This window comes from Ictalurus furcatus, chromosome 4, assembly GCF_023375685.1.
Source record: "Ictalurus furcatus strain D&B chromosome 4, Billie_1.0, whole genome shotgun sequence".
NCBI classification, from domain to species: Eukaryota; Metazoa; Chordata; class Actinopteri; order Siluriformes; family Ictaluridae; genus Ictalurus; species Ictalurus furcatus.
The window spans coordinates 27,278,462-27,293,702 of NC_071258.1; the positions used below are offsets into that span (position 1 = coordinate 27,278,462).

Sequence of the window (15,241 nt, forward strand, 5' to 3'; positions counted from 1 at the left end):
GCCACATCAAAATCAAGCACCTTTGTCCATAACAATCACAGAAAACTGCCATGAAATCCTGACTGGAATAGGAAGAAAGAAACTGTGCACGTGCATTTTCTCCTGTCTACATCTTAACTAAAACAGACAAGTAGCTGCAACCTGAAAAGTTTCTGATAAGGTGGTGAAATACGTGTGAATTAAATACACAGTTGGTCACTAGAATGTAATTTGATACCTATTCATCATTTACGCTTTTTATTACCGCTGTGCCATTTTATCATTTGAGTTAAAATATGTCCGGAATTGTTTCAAGCTGTAAGATTTTACAGAATTATTTCCTCTTCTCTGCGTTAAAGATCGTATGAAATAAAAGTGTCATTTTTTTAAGGCAGCACTACAGTTTTGCTGGTATTTTGTTAGCAAAGCTATAGATCGGTCCCACCAGGATGTTGCGATTTCCCAATCGCAGAAACGAACGCAAAGTCAAGCAAACCGCAGTGTTCGGAGAAGCTTGCATGTGAAGTCATCGCAACGTGCTAAAAAGCTAAAAGGTCTCATTTAGCAACAAACATCACTGTGAAGGACCGTGCAAAACAATTTCGCGCAATTGCAATTTCGCCAATTCAAGAAATTTTGAAGAAAAAAAAATAAAAAAGCCGAAGCATTTCTGGCCGCAACAACAACAACAGCAACTAAAAAAGACTCAGCGTAATCCTCTACAGACTGATATACAGAAATTTCACAGCGATGTTTATTGGTCAATGAGACCTTTTAGCATGTACTCATGTTCGACGCACTTGAATCGAAGAGGGCTTTGACGTGACGACATTACATAGTGTGTCTTGGCCCAAAACTACGGAAAATGCACAATAATTTTGACAGACTGCAAGCTGCTCCGAATATTGCAGACTTTTCTTGATTTTGAGTTTATTTCAGAAATCACAAAACTGCAAAATTCTGGAGGGACTGGACATATCATAATACATATGTTTAGAATGATACGTAACCCTACTACACGGCTCTGTAAGTACTGTTAGTGTTTACATTTATCTTAACTGAATTAACGTGCTGATGTTACCTGTAGATGGATAACCAGCCTTTCTCTGGTTGACTAGAACTAAACCTAAATGTAATGTTGGAACAGATCCATACAGATCACTTCTACATTTATGTTTCTCTCCAAATGTCGGGGGGGGGGGGGGGGGGGGGGGGGGGGGGGGGGGGTTCTGCAAAAGAAAATGCAAAGCATTCTGCTTCCAAGTCCTGTAATTATGTGAGCTTCTGAGGAGGCGCGATGAGCCAAACGCACAGTCATGAGATACTGGAACACACACGAACACACACACCGTATCATCAATTTTATTTTTAGGAAATTAACCAAACTTGCAAAAGCAGACTTGACAATAAATAGATTTTTGGAAAAGCTAGTTACAAAAGCTTTAAAAGTCCTTGTTGAGAAAAAAATTCGCTCTCATTTTCACTAAAAAAAGGTTTAGTCACGGCAGCCCATGAGAAAAGTCTGGCCTTTGACACAATTATACGCCATCGGGTTCATTATCAGTAATGGCTACTCTATAATCGCTACACCATATCTAATGACTTTCACATTTTGAGGATAACGGCTAAAACGTACGTCTTATGTAGAATTATGTATGGTATGCTTATTATGTACTTATGCACGGTGATGCACTAAAATGAAAGATCGAGTCCAAAGCTGGAATTTCAGGAAACACAGAGCTGAATATCGGACACTAAGGCTGTGTCAGAATATCTGTACTATGCAGCAGGCAAAAATCAGTACGCCAAAGCAGTAGTATGTCCGAATTCTCAGTATTCATAAAATGGTAGGCGAGAAATACCCGGATGACCTACTGCTTCCGCCTCAATTCTGCAGCATGGATCCACTGGACACTGTGGATACTGCGCTATCCCATAATGCAACGGGGCTGTCAGAATCCGCGCCGTGTAGTACGTCCGGATTCCGGAGTGTATTCATGCTTACCACTTATACCGATCAGTACATACTGACACAGTATGCGATTTCGGACACAGCCTAAGTCACAAGTATTGACCGAATGTGTTTCTATTCATTTTTGAACCACGACAAAAGTTTATTTGATTGATTGATTGATTGTTTTTTTTTTTTGGAGGGGCAAGACGAAACTAGAAACTGATAACATTGGTCCCAAAGCGCTGTGTGGTTTCAGCACTATAGCCACCCTTAAAGCCACATCTTACTGTAAGGTCACACACACAGTGCTGCAAGTTGCCAGTACAGGACTCGGTTTGACGAGCTGTTGCTGAAGGTGGGAACCCGAACTGCAAGGCAGGACACGAAGTGGCGCCATTTTGAAATGCATTCTTTTAGGATTTAATCAACCAAATCTGAAGAGTATATGATTTAAGGTTACTCGGCTAATCATGGCATGGTATGCTATTTGTCATGTTTTGTCATGGTTAATAATTAAACGATGTTAATTATTACGCCAACAATGTCGGATACATTTTTCCACCTGCCATTTTTTTTTTCTACTCGCGTCCAGAGACGTATGCGGCCAGAGATGTATCATCATAAAGAATTGGCCAATTGCTACCCGCTATAAGAAGGAACTTTTCCTCCATGTTTTCTGCTCTATAGTGTCTGACAGAAGACGGATCACATGCACTCTACAGTCTTCACTCTCATTGATAGGCACTCCACATTTGCATAAAGTTTTCTCAACTTCATTGCGTCACCGGACACGCCCACATCTAGTCGCCGGAAGTCGGCAGCTCTCGCTGAAAACGAATGCTCTCCGGTTACTTTGCCGCTGCGAGTTGCTGTATGTATGAACGCTGCTTTGCTGTTGCTCTAATATCCAATATTTCTACTGTCAATAACCTCTCTGTAAAAACAGTTCGAGTTTCATATGTAGATACAATTTGCTTTGCAATTTTTCACTGGCCTTAAATGTTCATTTCAGTGCTTCACCAGTTCTAACCTTTACCTCGGTTACTAATCTCTCTGACACTATCATTAGCTACAGACTACTGCTACAGAGATGACTGGCTTGTTGTGCTCGCAACATTGTGAAGAACTTCCTGCTGTCACTGTTTAACCCACTCTGAAGACCAAAAACAGTCAAAATATTGGACCCGTTACTCATTTAGTGTAATCATGAGTAATAATGAGTTAATTACTGAAATTTATGCCTGAACGTATTTGGTGGCCAAACATTTCGGAGACGTCACAATATAACTTTATAAAAGTAGTTTTCAGTAATTAAAAAACCAATTCGTCCTGCCGTGGAGGAATTTCCAGCTGCTCTCATATGATGCTGCGTGAGGAAGCTGATGTAGTCTGTGTGCCATATGATCAGCTGAGTTTGCATTCATCACTCTTTATTTATGATCTTACTTTCTGTTGAAAGAGGCTGAAAGAAGCTTTAAGCAGTCTACAGACATGTGGATATATGCTTTTAGATCAAACTGTAGGTCTAATTAAATAACGTCTTTCTGGGTTGTTTTTTTTTTTAACAGTTTTTGCCAGTCCACTGCAGAGAAATAAATTAAAACCAGAATTGAGTTTTACAATCTCTATAGCCCATCTTAAGCATAGCATTGTGTGAAAGAAAAAGATGGCGAGCTGTAACGTTTGCAAAAAATTTTCCCCCTTTCTAACAAAATTCCATATTGAGTGTTTATTCCGGACAAATCTGCGTAGGGCTTTGCAGTTTGTTCACTCACACCTGTCCCAGCGTTGTGTTTCTCTTTTTTCTTCTGTACACACAGTGCTTCAGGGGCGTGCTCGAGGTCATCTTGTACCATGGCTATGCTCACTCATGGCTGGGCGATATATCGATATAGTATCGATATCATCATAATTTAGTACGCGATACACTTTTCTGAGATATCGCAGATATGATGATGTTTTTGTTTTTTTTAAGCTTTTAATAATTACAAATTAAATGGTACTGAATGGATGCCGGTGATTTGATGTAATTTTGACGCAGTTTCTTTGTAAAAACTTCTTTGTCTTTGTAGGCATTAAAGAAAAGTATCGTCCGACTCAGTTTAACCGTTTTCTGTTCATTTTACTACTGTTTCGCAGACAGTTTGTCAGCAAAATCATATATCGCGATACATATTGTGCATTGTTAAAACGTACTCAGGTATCGTGATTAGGGCGGCAACTAACGATTATTATCATAATCGATTAGTTGGCCGAATATTTTCCGCTTAATCAATTAATCGGATGGGGCGAGGCAAACTTTCAGTACCATTTATTAATTTTATTTAAAATAAAATCCACAAACATTTAGGACTGTAGTTTAATTCCGTGCTTTTTTTGCATCCATAAAAAGTAATGCGTATATGTTTATATGTTTTAATTATAACATAAACATAAAAATGTATATATATATATATATATATATATATATATATATATATATATATATATATATATATATAAAAAATTGTATTTATGCATTGTTTTTAGGGATGCACAAAAAGTACTGAATTAAACTCCAGTCCTAAATGAATAATAAAAACTCACTTTCACTGCACCTTGTGGTTTCTGTTACTCATTGCCTTTATACATTATTTTACTTTTGATCATAGTTTTTTAATTAGATCTTACAGATCTTACTCGCGCTACACTCTGTATCAGCGCGTCTACACCACGAGTGAGGAGCAACGCGGCCTCGTTACTAACACATCCCTTCCCTTATAATAAACGACAGAAGTTAAACTAAACCTCTTAAGCAACTTACACCTGTTTCCCCCAGCCCCTTGCACACAGTGGACCATTTTGGATATAAACATAAGTTTGTGCTCGTGCATCACTGTCGTGCTTCCCTGCTCCACAATCTCCGCTTTGTAAAGTTTTATCATCTCCGCGGTGTTTAACGTAAAATGCACCTCTGCTTTAGGGGACTTGGAGGTTGCACACTTTCTTCCTCAGTCACTTATTGATTACACCTACATCTGATGTCTGATAGTGACTGGGGTCATGTTGGGAATAAAAGGTAATGTTGATAAACAGTAACCTGAAGAAAGTCATTGTCAGTGACTCTGGGCATCTGCTGAAGCTAGCGGCGTCACATTACGTGCGTATGATGTCATGTGCCACTGACTGGGAAGTAGCTTATACTTCCGGTTAGTAAAAAACTAATTCATACACTAGACCAGTGGTTCTCAACCTTTTGTGAGCTCTGGACCCCTAGCATATTTCGAACAATTCACAAGGACCCCCTCACTCCACAACAATTATAGGCTATATATTAAACAGTCATTTCTATAAATGTTGCTTTATTTTATTAATATTTAACAATAATAATATAAACATTGGACATTTAAAAATGAATCAAAACATTTCAAGATTTCAAGATTGCTGTTCACAGCAAAATCGCCAGTGTTGATTTAACACCCACAGTGTTTATATAAGTCCATTGGACTCAAATAAACACTCTGGGTGTTAATTCAACACTGGGGATTTTACTTTGTTGGTGTGACATTTAATTTGACTCTCTGAATTATCTTTTGTTTATTTTACCCATCAACGTGACACTTGAACTTCTCTACCACATAGATTTATGCAAATTATCATTTAATTTGTAAATAAATTTAAAATAAATAATCAATGAACGATCGTGATATTTGTGAATGCACGTGAATAACCACATTGGTTAATTTTAAAACATCTCATCTAAATATGTTTTGATCCATTTAATATATATATATATATATATATATATAATACCATTTAAACATTTTTAAAACTTTCCCATGGACCCCCTACAATTACACCACTGACCACTAGGGGTCCGCTCCATTATTAATTTTATCGATTAGTTGTTGCAGCTCAAATCCTGATATGACAAAAATATCACCCAGCCCTAGGAGATAATACAAATATTTCATCTAAGGGTTATCTGATTCATTCTGCAGATTTGAGGCTGTTAAACTGCACGCTGAAACGAATTAGGCCTACTGTCGCAATTTTAACATGATTTTTTTTTTTTTTTTACACAGCCATACCACAACTAATCCTAAACGTGCAACCGTTTTAACATTTCCAAAACCGGAATATCATGTATACAATTATACACTATGTTCAATAAGACAATCTGTTTCATGTATCGATCATGAGTATAAACCAGAGGAAGCTGACATCAATGTTATGTTAACCCACATAGAGTGCAAACGAATACAAGCCTTTATTAAAATATATTACAACTGAAACAGTTGTAAGCATACCGGGAGTGTCAGATAACCGTTGCAAAAATCCACTAACAAACGCTATCGCAGGCCGGAGTGGGAACACGAAAAACAGTCCACATGGATGTGTGCCAGAGTTTGAGAATGTCCTCCTAATGGCAGATCTGTGCGGAACAAAAGAGGTGCTTCAGCTCCTCTATCTCAACCATAACACGTATCTGGATAATTACCAAGACGCTGTATGAGAATGGGACAACAACATATTATATATATATATATATATATATATATATATATATATATATATATATATATATATATATATATATAAATTTTAAAGTGTACTGATTAAAGAACATGTTACGACTGTTGTGTTTTGCGGCTGTTGATTAGACATGTCTGTGGCAAACTAATTGGTAGATTTAATAGCAGTGCCTTAAGACCCTTCCTTTATTGTGGCCTTTTCTGTCTCCAGCATTCAGCTTCATACTGAACCCAGCTTTACCAGAAAATCCTGGAAAAGCCACGACTCTCATCTCGTTAATGCCTGGACAATGGCGGCTCCTTTAGCTCCTGCGCTTGGTGTTATATTTCATCACGGGTCTATTCTGACCTGATCGACTGAAAACTCTGATTACACCCTTCCCTTTTTGGATGGGGAAACCAAACTGTTTCTTCCATCCATGACAGAGCAACTCCGGGGCAAGGAGCTTGGGAGCTTTTTAATGCGTTTTTCATGAAAGATTGACAGGAAGCGTGTATGTTGGCATTACGCAAATATCGTGTAGGGCCTCGGTGCTCAAGGAAAACGGTGACTCACATCTTTCATATCTTTCGGTGAGATCATGTTTCAAAAGAAGGCATGGCGTTTACTTAGAAAAAGCTATAAAACGGCACAGGATTTTTTAACTTTTTTTTTTACTACCGGGTACTGGGTACTAGCGGCAAAGGAGATGGATGAGAAGCTATTTAAGCAAAATGCTACATTTTGTTAGATTAGCATCACACACACACACACGACTTCAGGCTGAAATGGAAAACCTTGAGCTATAGGAAAAAAATATAATTGCATCACTGGAAAGAGCACAAGTTCAGAGGTTTAATGCTTGAAACAAATGTGGGGAACGTTCTTAAAATTACAGACGCCAAGAAAAACATCTTAACCTTCGCCAAAAGAAAACATTAGCCACAGTCAACTACCCTTCTATTAGCTATGGTCAACTGAACACAGGTCACCTGCTAAACAGCTATTAGTCTAGAGAGCCAGAGACGAGAAAACAGGGCAATCAGCTGACTCTTACTGCCAAAACACCTCACTGATGTTGTATGTTTAATGAATTCAAGTCTGTTACACGCAGACCAGTCTACAGATCTGAGGCCGAAGTTAAATCGGACCGACTCGGAGCGATCTTTTTCGAGCTTGTGAATAAAAAAAAATATCCAGGAACTAAATATAGCCGCTCAACAAAAACCTGGACGAAGAAGCGTCCATGGGAAACGCGCTGATATTTTACGCCTACGTGGAAACATGGGTTATTCTGAACCGTTTCAGCCTGAACTCTGACAGCATGACTAGATCTAAAAAGACTTTATTCTGATAAAATACGATCCACGTTTCCACGAGCATGCCGAGTGCCTTTTGTACGCTGGCTGTGCTGCGTCTGTCTGACGTGTTTCAACAAGACCGTATCTCCAGCACATTTACTGTGAACCATGAGTCACTGATTTGACACGGGGACAATATGAAACAAGGGAGGGAGATAAAAAAGTGTGTGACATCAGTAAGAGACTGATGGTTAAAAGTAAATAAATAAATAATTGTCTCACTTTTAATGATTGCTGATGCTGGCTGACTAAACTTGGGCGCACCACATCACACCACACCGCACCACACGCGCCTCAAAACCGGCTTAAATTAAACTGAAATCCATTGTAAACATCTATTTTTGTAGTCGCTATAATGGTAGAAGAGGATCCACATGACGCATGGGGTTAAACTACCGGTGTGTAGGATCAGCTGCCTTGTCTGTTTACATGATTACATTTTATTCCGTCTCATAAAATGTGTAAACATGAACAAACCAGACTGGCTTTGCTTCCCCAGAATCTGGTTCATCTTTAACCTAACACGGTCCTAGCAGGCCAATATAATTCATAATCCAATATAATAAACACACAACATTTGGTGAAATTTTTTTTTTTTTAACTTGTTATGCATGGACATAAAATTGGCCTCAAAATCTTTTGGTTTCCATGAGATGCTATGATTTCTGTGCTGCTGGTAGCTTTTAAAGACATTTCTGCTTTCATTTTAGGCCTTGACTGAAAAAAAGAAGAAGAAGGACTGAAACAGTGGCTTTCATTGTGTGAAAATAAAGGGTTTATTAATGATCGAGGTGTTCAGGTGGATAGAAAAGATGAATAAATCTCATTATTAAGGGTTTATTAATGATCAGGGTGTTCAGGTGAATATAAAAGACGAATAAATCGCATTATTAAGGGTTTATTAACGATCAGGGTGTTCAGGTGAATATTAAAGAGGAATAAATCGCATTATTAAGGGTTTATTAACAATCAAAGGTGTTCAGGTGAATATAAAAGATGAATAAATCACATTATTAAGGGTTTATTAACGATCAGGGTGTTCAGGTGGATAGAAAAGAGGAATAAATCGCATTATTAAGGGTTTATTAACAATCAAAGGTGTTCAGGTGAATATAAAAGATGAATAAATCACATTATTAAGGGTTTATTAACGATCAGGGTGTTCAGGTGGATAGAAAAGAGGAATAAATCGTATTATTAAGGGTTTATTAATGATCAGGGTGTTCAGGTGGATAGAAAAGAGGAATAAATCGCATTATTAAGGGTTTATTAACAATCAAAGGTGTTCAGGTAGACAGACAAGCTCAGTGATGCCATTTAAAGATGTTCAGATAGACAGAAGGGCTGAATAATGTCCCTTTATTAATATCACTTTTTTGAATTCAGAACCAAGATGTTCAGATGATCTAATGGATGTCCTGCATGTAAATGGAGGATGAGAAAAGGCCTAGCGCGTTCCTGATAAAAACGCAAACCTGAAGACTGGAGACAAAGCCAGAGTGTGTGTAGCCATCATCATATCAGCTGATGATGTGAATGTGAGGAAATAAGGACACTGAGTCTGAATGACATGGCGGTGTGTTGTTATGATTAAAAGCTGAAGCGATGCTATGGCGCAGGAGGTGGAGTGGGAGCAAAGCCACAGTGCTCTTCGACATCTTGTTTCTGAAATAGCGTAGCTGCTGTAACAGTGGTTCAACATGGCTATCGCGAAGGGGGAGGAGGTGTGTGTGTGTGTGTGTGTGTGTGTATGTGTGTGTGAGAGAGAGAGAGATCACGGGACCTTACCGTGGCAGAGACGATGCTGCTGTCGGTCAGGGTGAGGTGGTGGGGTTCCCATCTCCGCAAGAACTTGGAGGTGAGTATTTTACTGAGGAAGGTGCGCGGGTGTTTCACAGCACACACCTGGATGTCTCCCTCGTGCAGGAGTTTATATCGCATACCTCCACCTCCTCCTCCTCCTCCTCCACCGCCGCTGCTGCAGTGAAGCGCGCTCCGACGGCACGGCCCCGCGCCCACCTTACTGTTATTATTATTGCCCTCCGGCTCCAGCAGTGGCTTGCTCTCCTCACACTGATACGTCTGGTTATTGTGCAGCTCGTTGCCCAAGCCGCTGCCGTTAAAATCCATGTTCACGCACAAATATTCCAAAGGCCAAAAAAAATCGCCTCGGTGATTAACTTTCAGTCTGAACCGAGAGGAGAGCCGAGCCGAGCAGAGTTACCTACCGCGAGTCACTCGAGGGCGTTAAACCGACAAGCCATTCAAACAACAACAAAAAAACAAATCCCTGTGAAAGCCGCGTAGGTGAAATGCGAGATGTTTCATTAATTACCAGTCCGAGTGTTTTTATTTTATTTTTTATTTTTTTTATATTGTGTCTCGCTGCCTTTATTCTCTCTGTAACGTGTTTCCTCGCGCTACAGCACTCCCTCCTCCTCCTCCTCTGACGAAGCGATTCAATATGTTCGGGCCATTATCCATATCCACTCTGTCACTCTGCACGACGGCATATTCCTCCGAGGTGTTCCCACACAACACGGCGTTTCACGTCAAACTCAAACACAATCCAGGACGCGACAGGTAATCTCCGCTGGTTTTGTTTTTTAAACGCTTGTAGACATGGTTCCTCTCTCTCTCTCTCTCTCTCTCTCTCTCTATTTCTTTCTCCCCCCCTCTCTGCCTATCTCGGCGAAGGAACCAAGCGCTTCGACAGCATCATTCTGATTGGTCCATGCTGGGTCACATGACTTCGAAGTGACGTCAATGGAGAGGCGAGCGGATGCGCTGTTGTGCGTCTTTACACCACTGTGTGTGTGTGTGTGTGTGTGTGTGTGTGTGAGAGAGAGAGAGAGAGCGAGAGAGAGAGAGAGAGATCATAAATTTCCCTTCACACAAAATGGAGAAAGAAGAGGACGCATGATTGTTGGTGGGTTTACTGTATAAAAAATACAAAAATAAAAGTCTCTCAAGATAGTTAGTGTAGTGGCCTGTTACAGTTCAACTTAATGAAGTTGAAATCCAAAACCACTGCTTAGTTTAATGCCTGGGATAGAGTATTTGTCTGGACCTACGAGCCATCGTGTCTATCATCTAACATTTCTGCTGTGAAGGTTGTCCAAAGACAGGGAGCCTCTAATAAAAGACCAGCGACATGCGTGGGCATGGAGCCTGTAGCCTACAGGGCCTCAATTAAAAAGGAATGTCCTTCAGGCTACCAATTACAGCTGAGTCTTGATTAAGGGGTTTGAAATTTTCATGGTATGATAAACTAGACTAAAAAAAAAAAAATAAGAATACAGTTTTAAGATATTAAATCCGTCCCGCCATGGGATTTTCTGTAGTATCGCTTATCCTACGTAGGCTCGCAGGGAGCCTGTTGCAGGGAACTCGGGGCGGGGGACAGCCTGGATGGAGTGCCAACCCATCACAGGGCACAATCACACACACACAAATTATGTGGACAAATTAGAGATGTCAATCAGCCTACAACGCATGTCTTTGGAATGGGTGAAACCGGCGTAAGACCCTCAAAGCGCGGAGAGAACATGCAAGCTCCACGCACACAGGGCAGACGTGAGATTCGAACCCCCAATCCTGGAGGTGAGAGGCAAGCATGCTAACCACTAAGCCCCCCAAACAAACAATATTAAATCTTCCATTTAAAACACACACACTGGTGGTGAGAGTGAAATGAAAAAAAAATTGATCCCTAATTGTCCTTATTTCTAGAAAAATATTTTTAAGAATGACTTTTCTATATAATCTCATATTGGCAGTATTTATAAACGGAAAGACAGCGTGCCTGTGAAAAAAAAGAAAACAAACATTAGGCCAAGCTGTTTAACCAGAAACAGACAGTTATTTCATTTAGTTGTGATCAGCAAAGTAGAGTTGCTGCTCATCTGCATTGAAAGGAGCCAATTGAGGAGGTTCGAGCATCTGGCTAGGATGCCTCCTGAACGCCTCCCTGCGGAGGTGTTTCGGGCATGTCCAACGTGTAGAAGACCCAGGGGCAGACCAAGGACTAGATGGAGAGATTATATCTCTTGTCTGGCCTGGGAGCAGCTTGGTATCCCTGTGGAGGAGCTGGAGGAGGTGGCTAAAGAGAGGGAGGTCTGGGCATCTCTGCTTAGACTGTTGCCCCATATGAACTGGACCCGGAGAAGCAGAAGAAAATGGATGGATTGCCAGCAAAGCCATGTTCGTCTGTGCGTTTGATAGCTGTCGTGTATGATAAAGTTACAAACATGCTAGGAGCACCAACAGAGCTAGCATCGTAACATGTTTACAACAGTAGCAGATTACACAGGGTTTTCAGTGCAGTCTGTGTCTCCTGCATGGAGAAATGGAAGTCGCTTTAATATGATTTAGTCCTGAAGGATGGAGCAAATTGGTAAGTTTTTTGATGAGTCGCACTCAAGACACAATAGGGATGCGGAGCAAAAGAGTAAGGAAACTGATCAGGTTTTAAAAAATAAAATAACATAAAATAAAACGAAACCAGACGGTATTAGACAGAAATGCATTTTAAGTGGTCAGCGGTGAGATAACCGTCTGATCATACACCATGACAGTGAAACCGTGACCCCATAACAACCCTAGTCCTGGCAGACCTAAGCTTGTGTCGTAACTCTATCTTTGGTTTTCATTTATTCATTTACTTTGAAAAATCAGTGCCTCACAGAGCTCGGCAATCTTTTAGAGAAATGATATACACCTCGGGTGATTACCCACCACTGTTTCTGATCCATTTCGAAACTCGTGAAACTGCACAAGATTGCATTGGGTGGCTTCCTGAGCAATCTACAAAAAAACAGTTGCTAACACTCAGGAATTTGGCAACGTCTTTTCCATGACGTCATAACTGTCTTCGACCATGCGACGGTGAGGGACAGATGAGCAACGTAAAAAAAAAAAAACCCAAACACGTTTATCAAACTCAATGTATCGGCCCTTCTTGTGTTAATTCCAGCTATACCTTGGCTCATCATATCGCATTTCATATGAGCCAAGTAAAGGAAATCCTTATCTCTTTTCTAATTCACTGCAGCCATAAAGAGCAGCTGTTTTGTTTCAACTTGCATTCGTCTGTGTAAACCCGAGGCCTTCAGTACAAACAGTTACACAGTATTGGCACTTGAATACTCCTCTGTAGACTACTTATGAAATGGGAAACTTTACTGTAGCATATACCGTGCGTCGTCTTTGACCTCTTTACAGGCAATGACGTCATGACACCAAGCAAAGCTTGATTAGTACCCATGAGAAAGATCATAAGCGCTCTTGTTTTGTTGACAGTCTGTACTGCGTGTGGTTGCCGAGACAGGGTGCTCATGTCCCTGCTGGATATACGCTGATGATAGACTATGCAGTCCCACAAAGCCCAGGCTGAAGCAAAAAAGCAGTCCTTATACCGCCTGGGATTCTCAGCCTGGCTGTCGTCTTTCCTGACCAGGAATGAATAAGACTTACCATATCATTCAAAACGATACCAACCAGTGTGACTTAGCACTTGGTCACATGGCTGATTGTGGTACAGGAAGCAGACCACAGGAAGTGTTTTGTTAATGAAGGTAAAGAGGCCATGGGTTAGAATCTTAGAAAAAGAAGAAAAAAATAAACAAACAAGCGTTTAAACTGCCTCACTCTTTAAATTAAGATGGTTAGACACTTGGGGGAAAAAAACCCAGATTGTTTTAAATTGTCTAACTCTTGAGATTAGGATAATCTCTACATGGTTCCCACAGTGTGCTCTGTTCCCTGCTCCAACCATCCCAAAACCACCCACTCTCATTACTCAACCTTACCTATGAATTGCTGCATTTACTCTGAACATATTAGGTCTGTTTTTTTTTTTTTTTTTTGCAAAATGTGCTCACAAGCCACAAACAGAATCACACGTTACATAGTAGACAGTCAAACAAGTATTTGTTATGACTTGATCAGATTGTGGATCTTTACAGAAAGCTCCTATTATATGCCACTCATTATTAACACACACTAGACAAAATGCAGCAAGCATATAAAGACATTTTCAGGTTGCTGTGGAAATAATAAAAAAAAAAAGGCACAATTGTGAAATGTTAGACTGTGTATAAGAAGGCAGTGCCTTTATTCAGTGTATGCTCTTTACAGGTTTACTCAAATATCATGAAAAGATGGATTTATGTGAATATTTACGGTAAAATTGTAAGGGAATGTTATACCCTGTAAACAGCTCTGTATAGGATATCATTTTCTATACATATATTATTATCACTATTATAAGAAGAAGAAGAACAGGAAGACAAATTGGCACATATTAAAAAAAACAAACAAAACAACAACAACCAGAAAAAGCACTTTGAAATGACATTATAATCCAGTTTGCATATGATTTAAACCATGGTTTTGTTCAAATAGCCCAAAACGTCTTTGACCTCACCTATGAAATGTTATTTACAGGTTAGACAGGTTAGCGTTCACATCCGAGTATAGACACGTAGACATGTCCGGTCTGCTCTGTGTTTCACCCAGACGGCCTTGTGCCGTAGAGGATAATTCCCAAGCTCCTAATGTAGAGCACTAGAGGCCAGATTACCCCCGACCCCCAATTTGAGCTTCATCACTGTCCCAAGTCACAAGACTTCCTGTTAAATTAACTCCCACCATGAGAGCAATTTGGTTTAATGATTAATGCCACCATCTTCTGTAATCCTGTTGTGTTAATCCCATCCGTCTCTGTCTCTCACACACACACACACATATATATATGTATACATTCATACCCCCACCGCCCCATTTGTGCCTAAATAAAAGTAATAATACAACAGTACCTACTCATTTACCACTTGTGCAATTAAGATCATCAACCAGGATGTGACGTGTAAAGGTAAGATGGAATCAGTACAGTAGACTTTGAGTAATATCGACTCATGTGCAACTCATCCTCAAGGTGCTGTGTGAGAATCCACCTCTGACTTTACATTAATGGTGTAACTATCCAACATTTTGGATCGAGGCACCGATTTAAAAGGCCACTACTGAAATGAACTAGTAAAAATAGTCCTTCTGGACATCATCGTCATTCAGAAACCATCAGCAGGCTCACCTCAGATTCGATCGGCGGCTACCAAGATGAATTGTATCACATTACGTCACATCACAGCAGATTTCAGTGGCATCACCAAATATTGAAACATTGCTCTACGGCTTGAAATTGTATCGTATGGAACGGAAGCCGGAGGTTTACAGCCTTAGTTTAGAAAAAGGTTGTTAACTTGTGGACCGTGGTACAGACGCAGACGCAGCAAAGTATTTCTGCAGACTGAACCTAGTACTAAAAGTACTCTAGCAGAGCTGATACACACATTAAAAAATTTATTTTAGTGACTCTAGTTTTCTAAACATGAACCTTCTTGACTTCTGTGGCAGATCCTCTGCTGTAGTTTATCCAACCACACATACACAC

The 15,241-nt window shown here is 40.1% G+C and overlaps 1 protein-coding gene across 1 annotated transcript in view; it reads right to left on the minus strand.

The window, feature by feature from the left end:
- cmip (c-Maf inducing protein) overlaps positions 1-10,490 on the minus strand; it is a 44,858-nt gene extending 34,368 nt beyond the window's left edge. Inside the window, exon 1 of the mRNA XM_053623491.1 lies at positions 9,577-10,490. Within this exon, the coding sequence (XP_053479466.1) occupies positions 9,577-9,918 (342 nt within the window). The 5' untranslated portion in view covers positions 9,919-10,490. The remainder of the gene's footprint in view (positions 1-9,576) is intronic.
- Between the last annotated feature and the right edge of the window lie 4,751 nt (positions 10,491-15,241).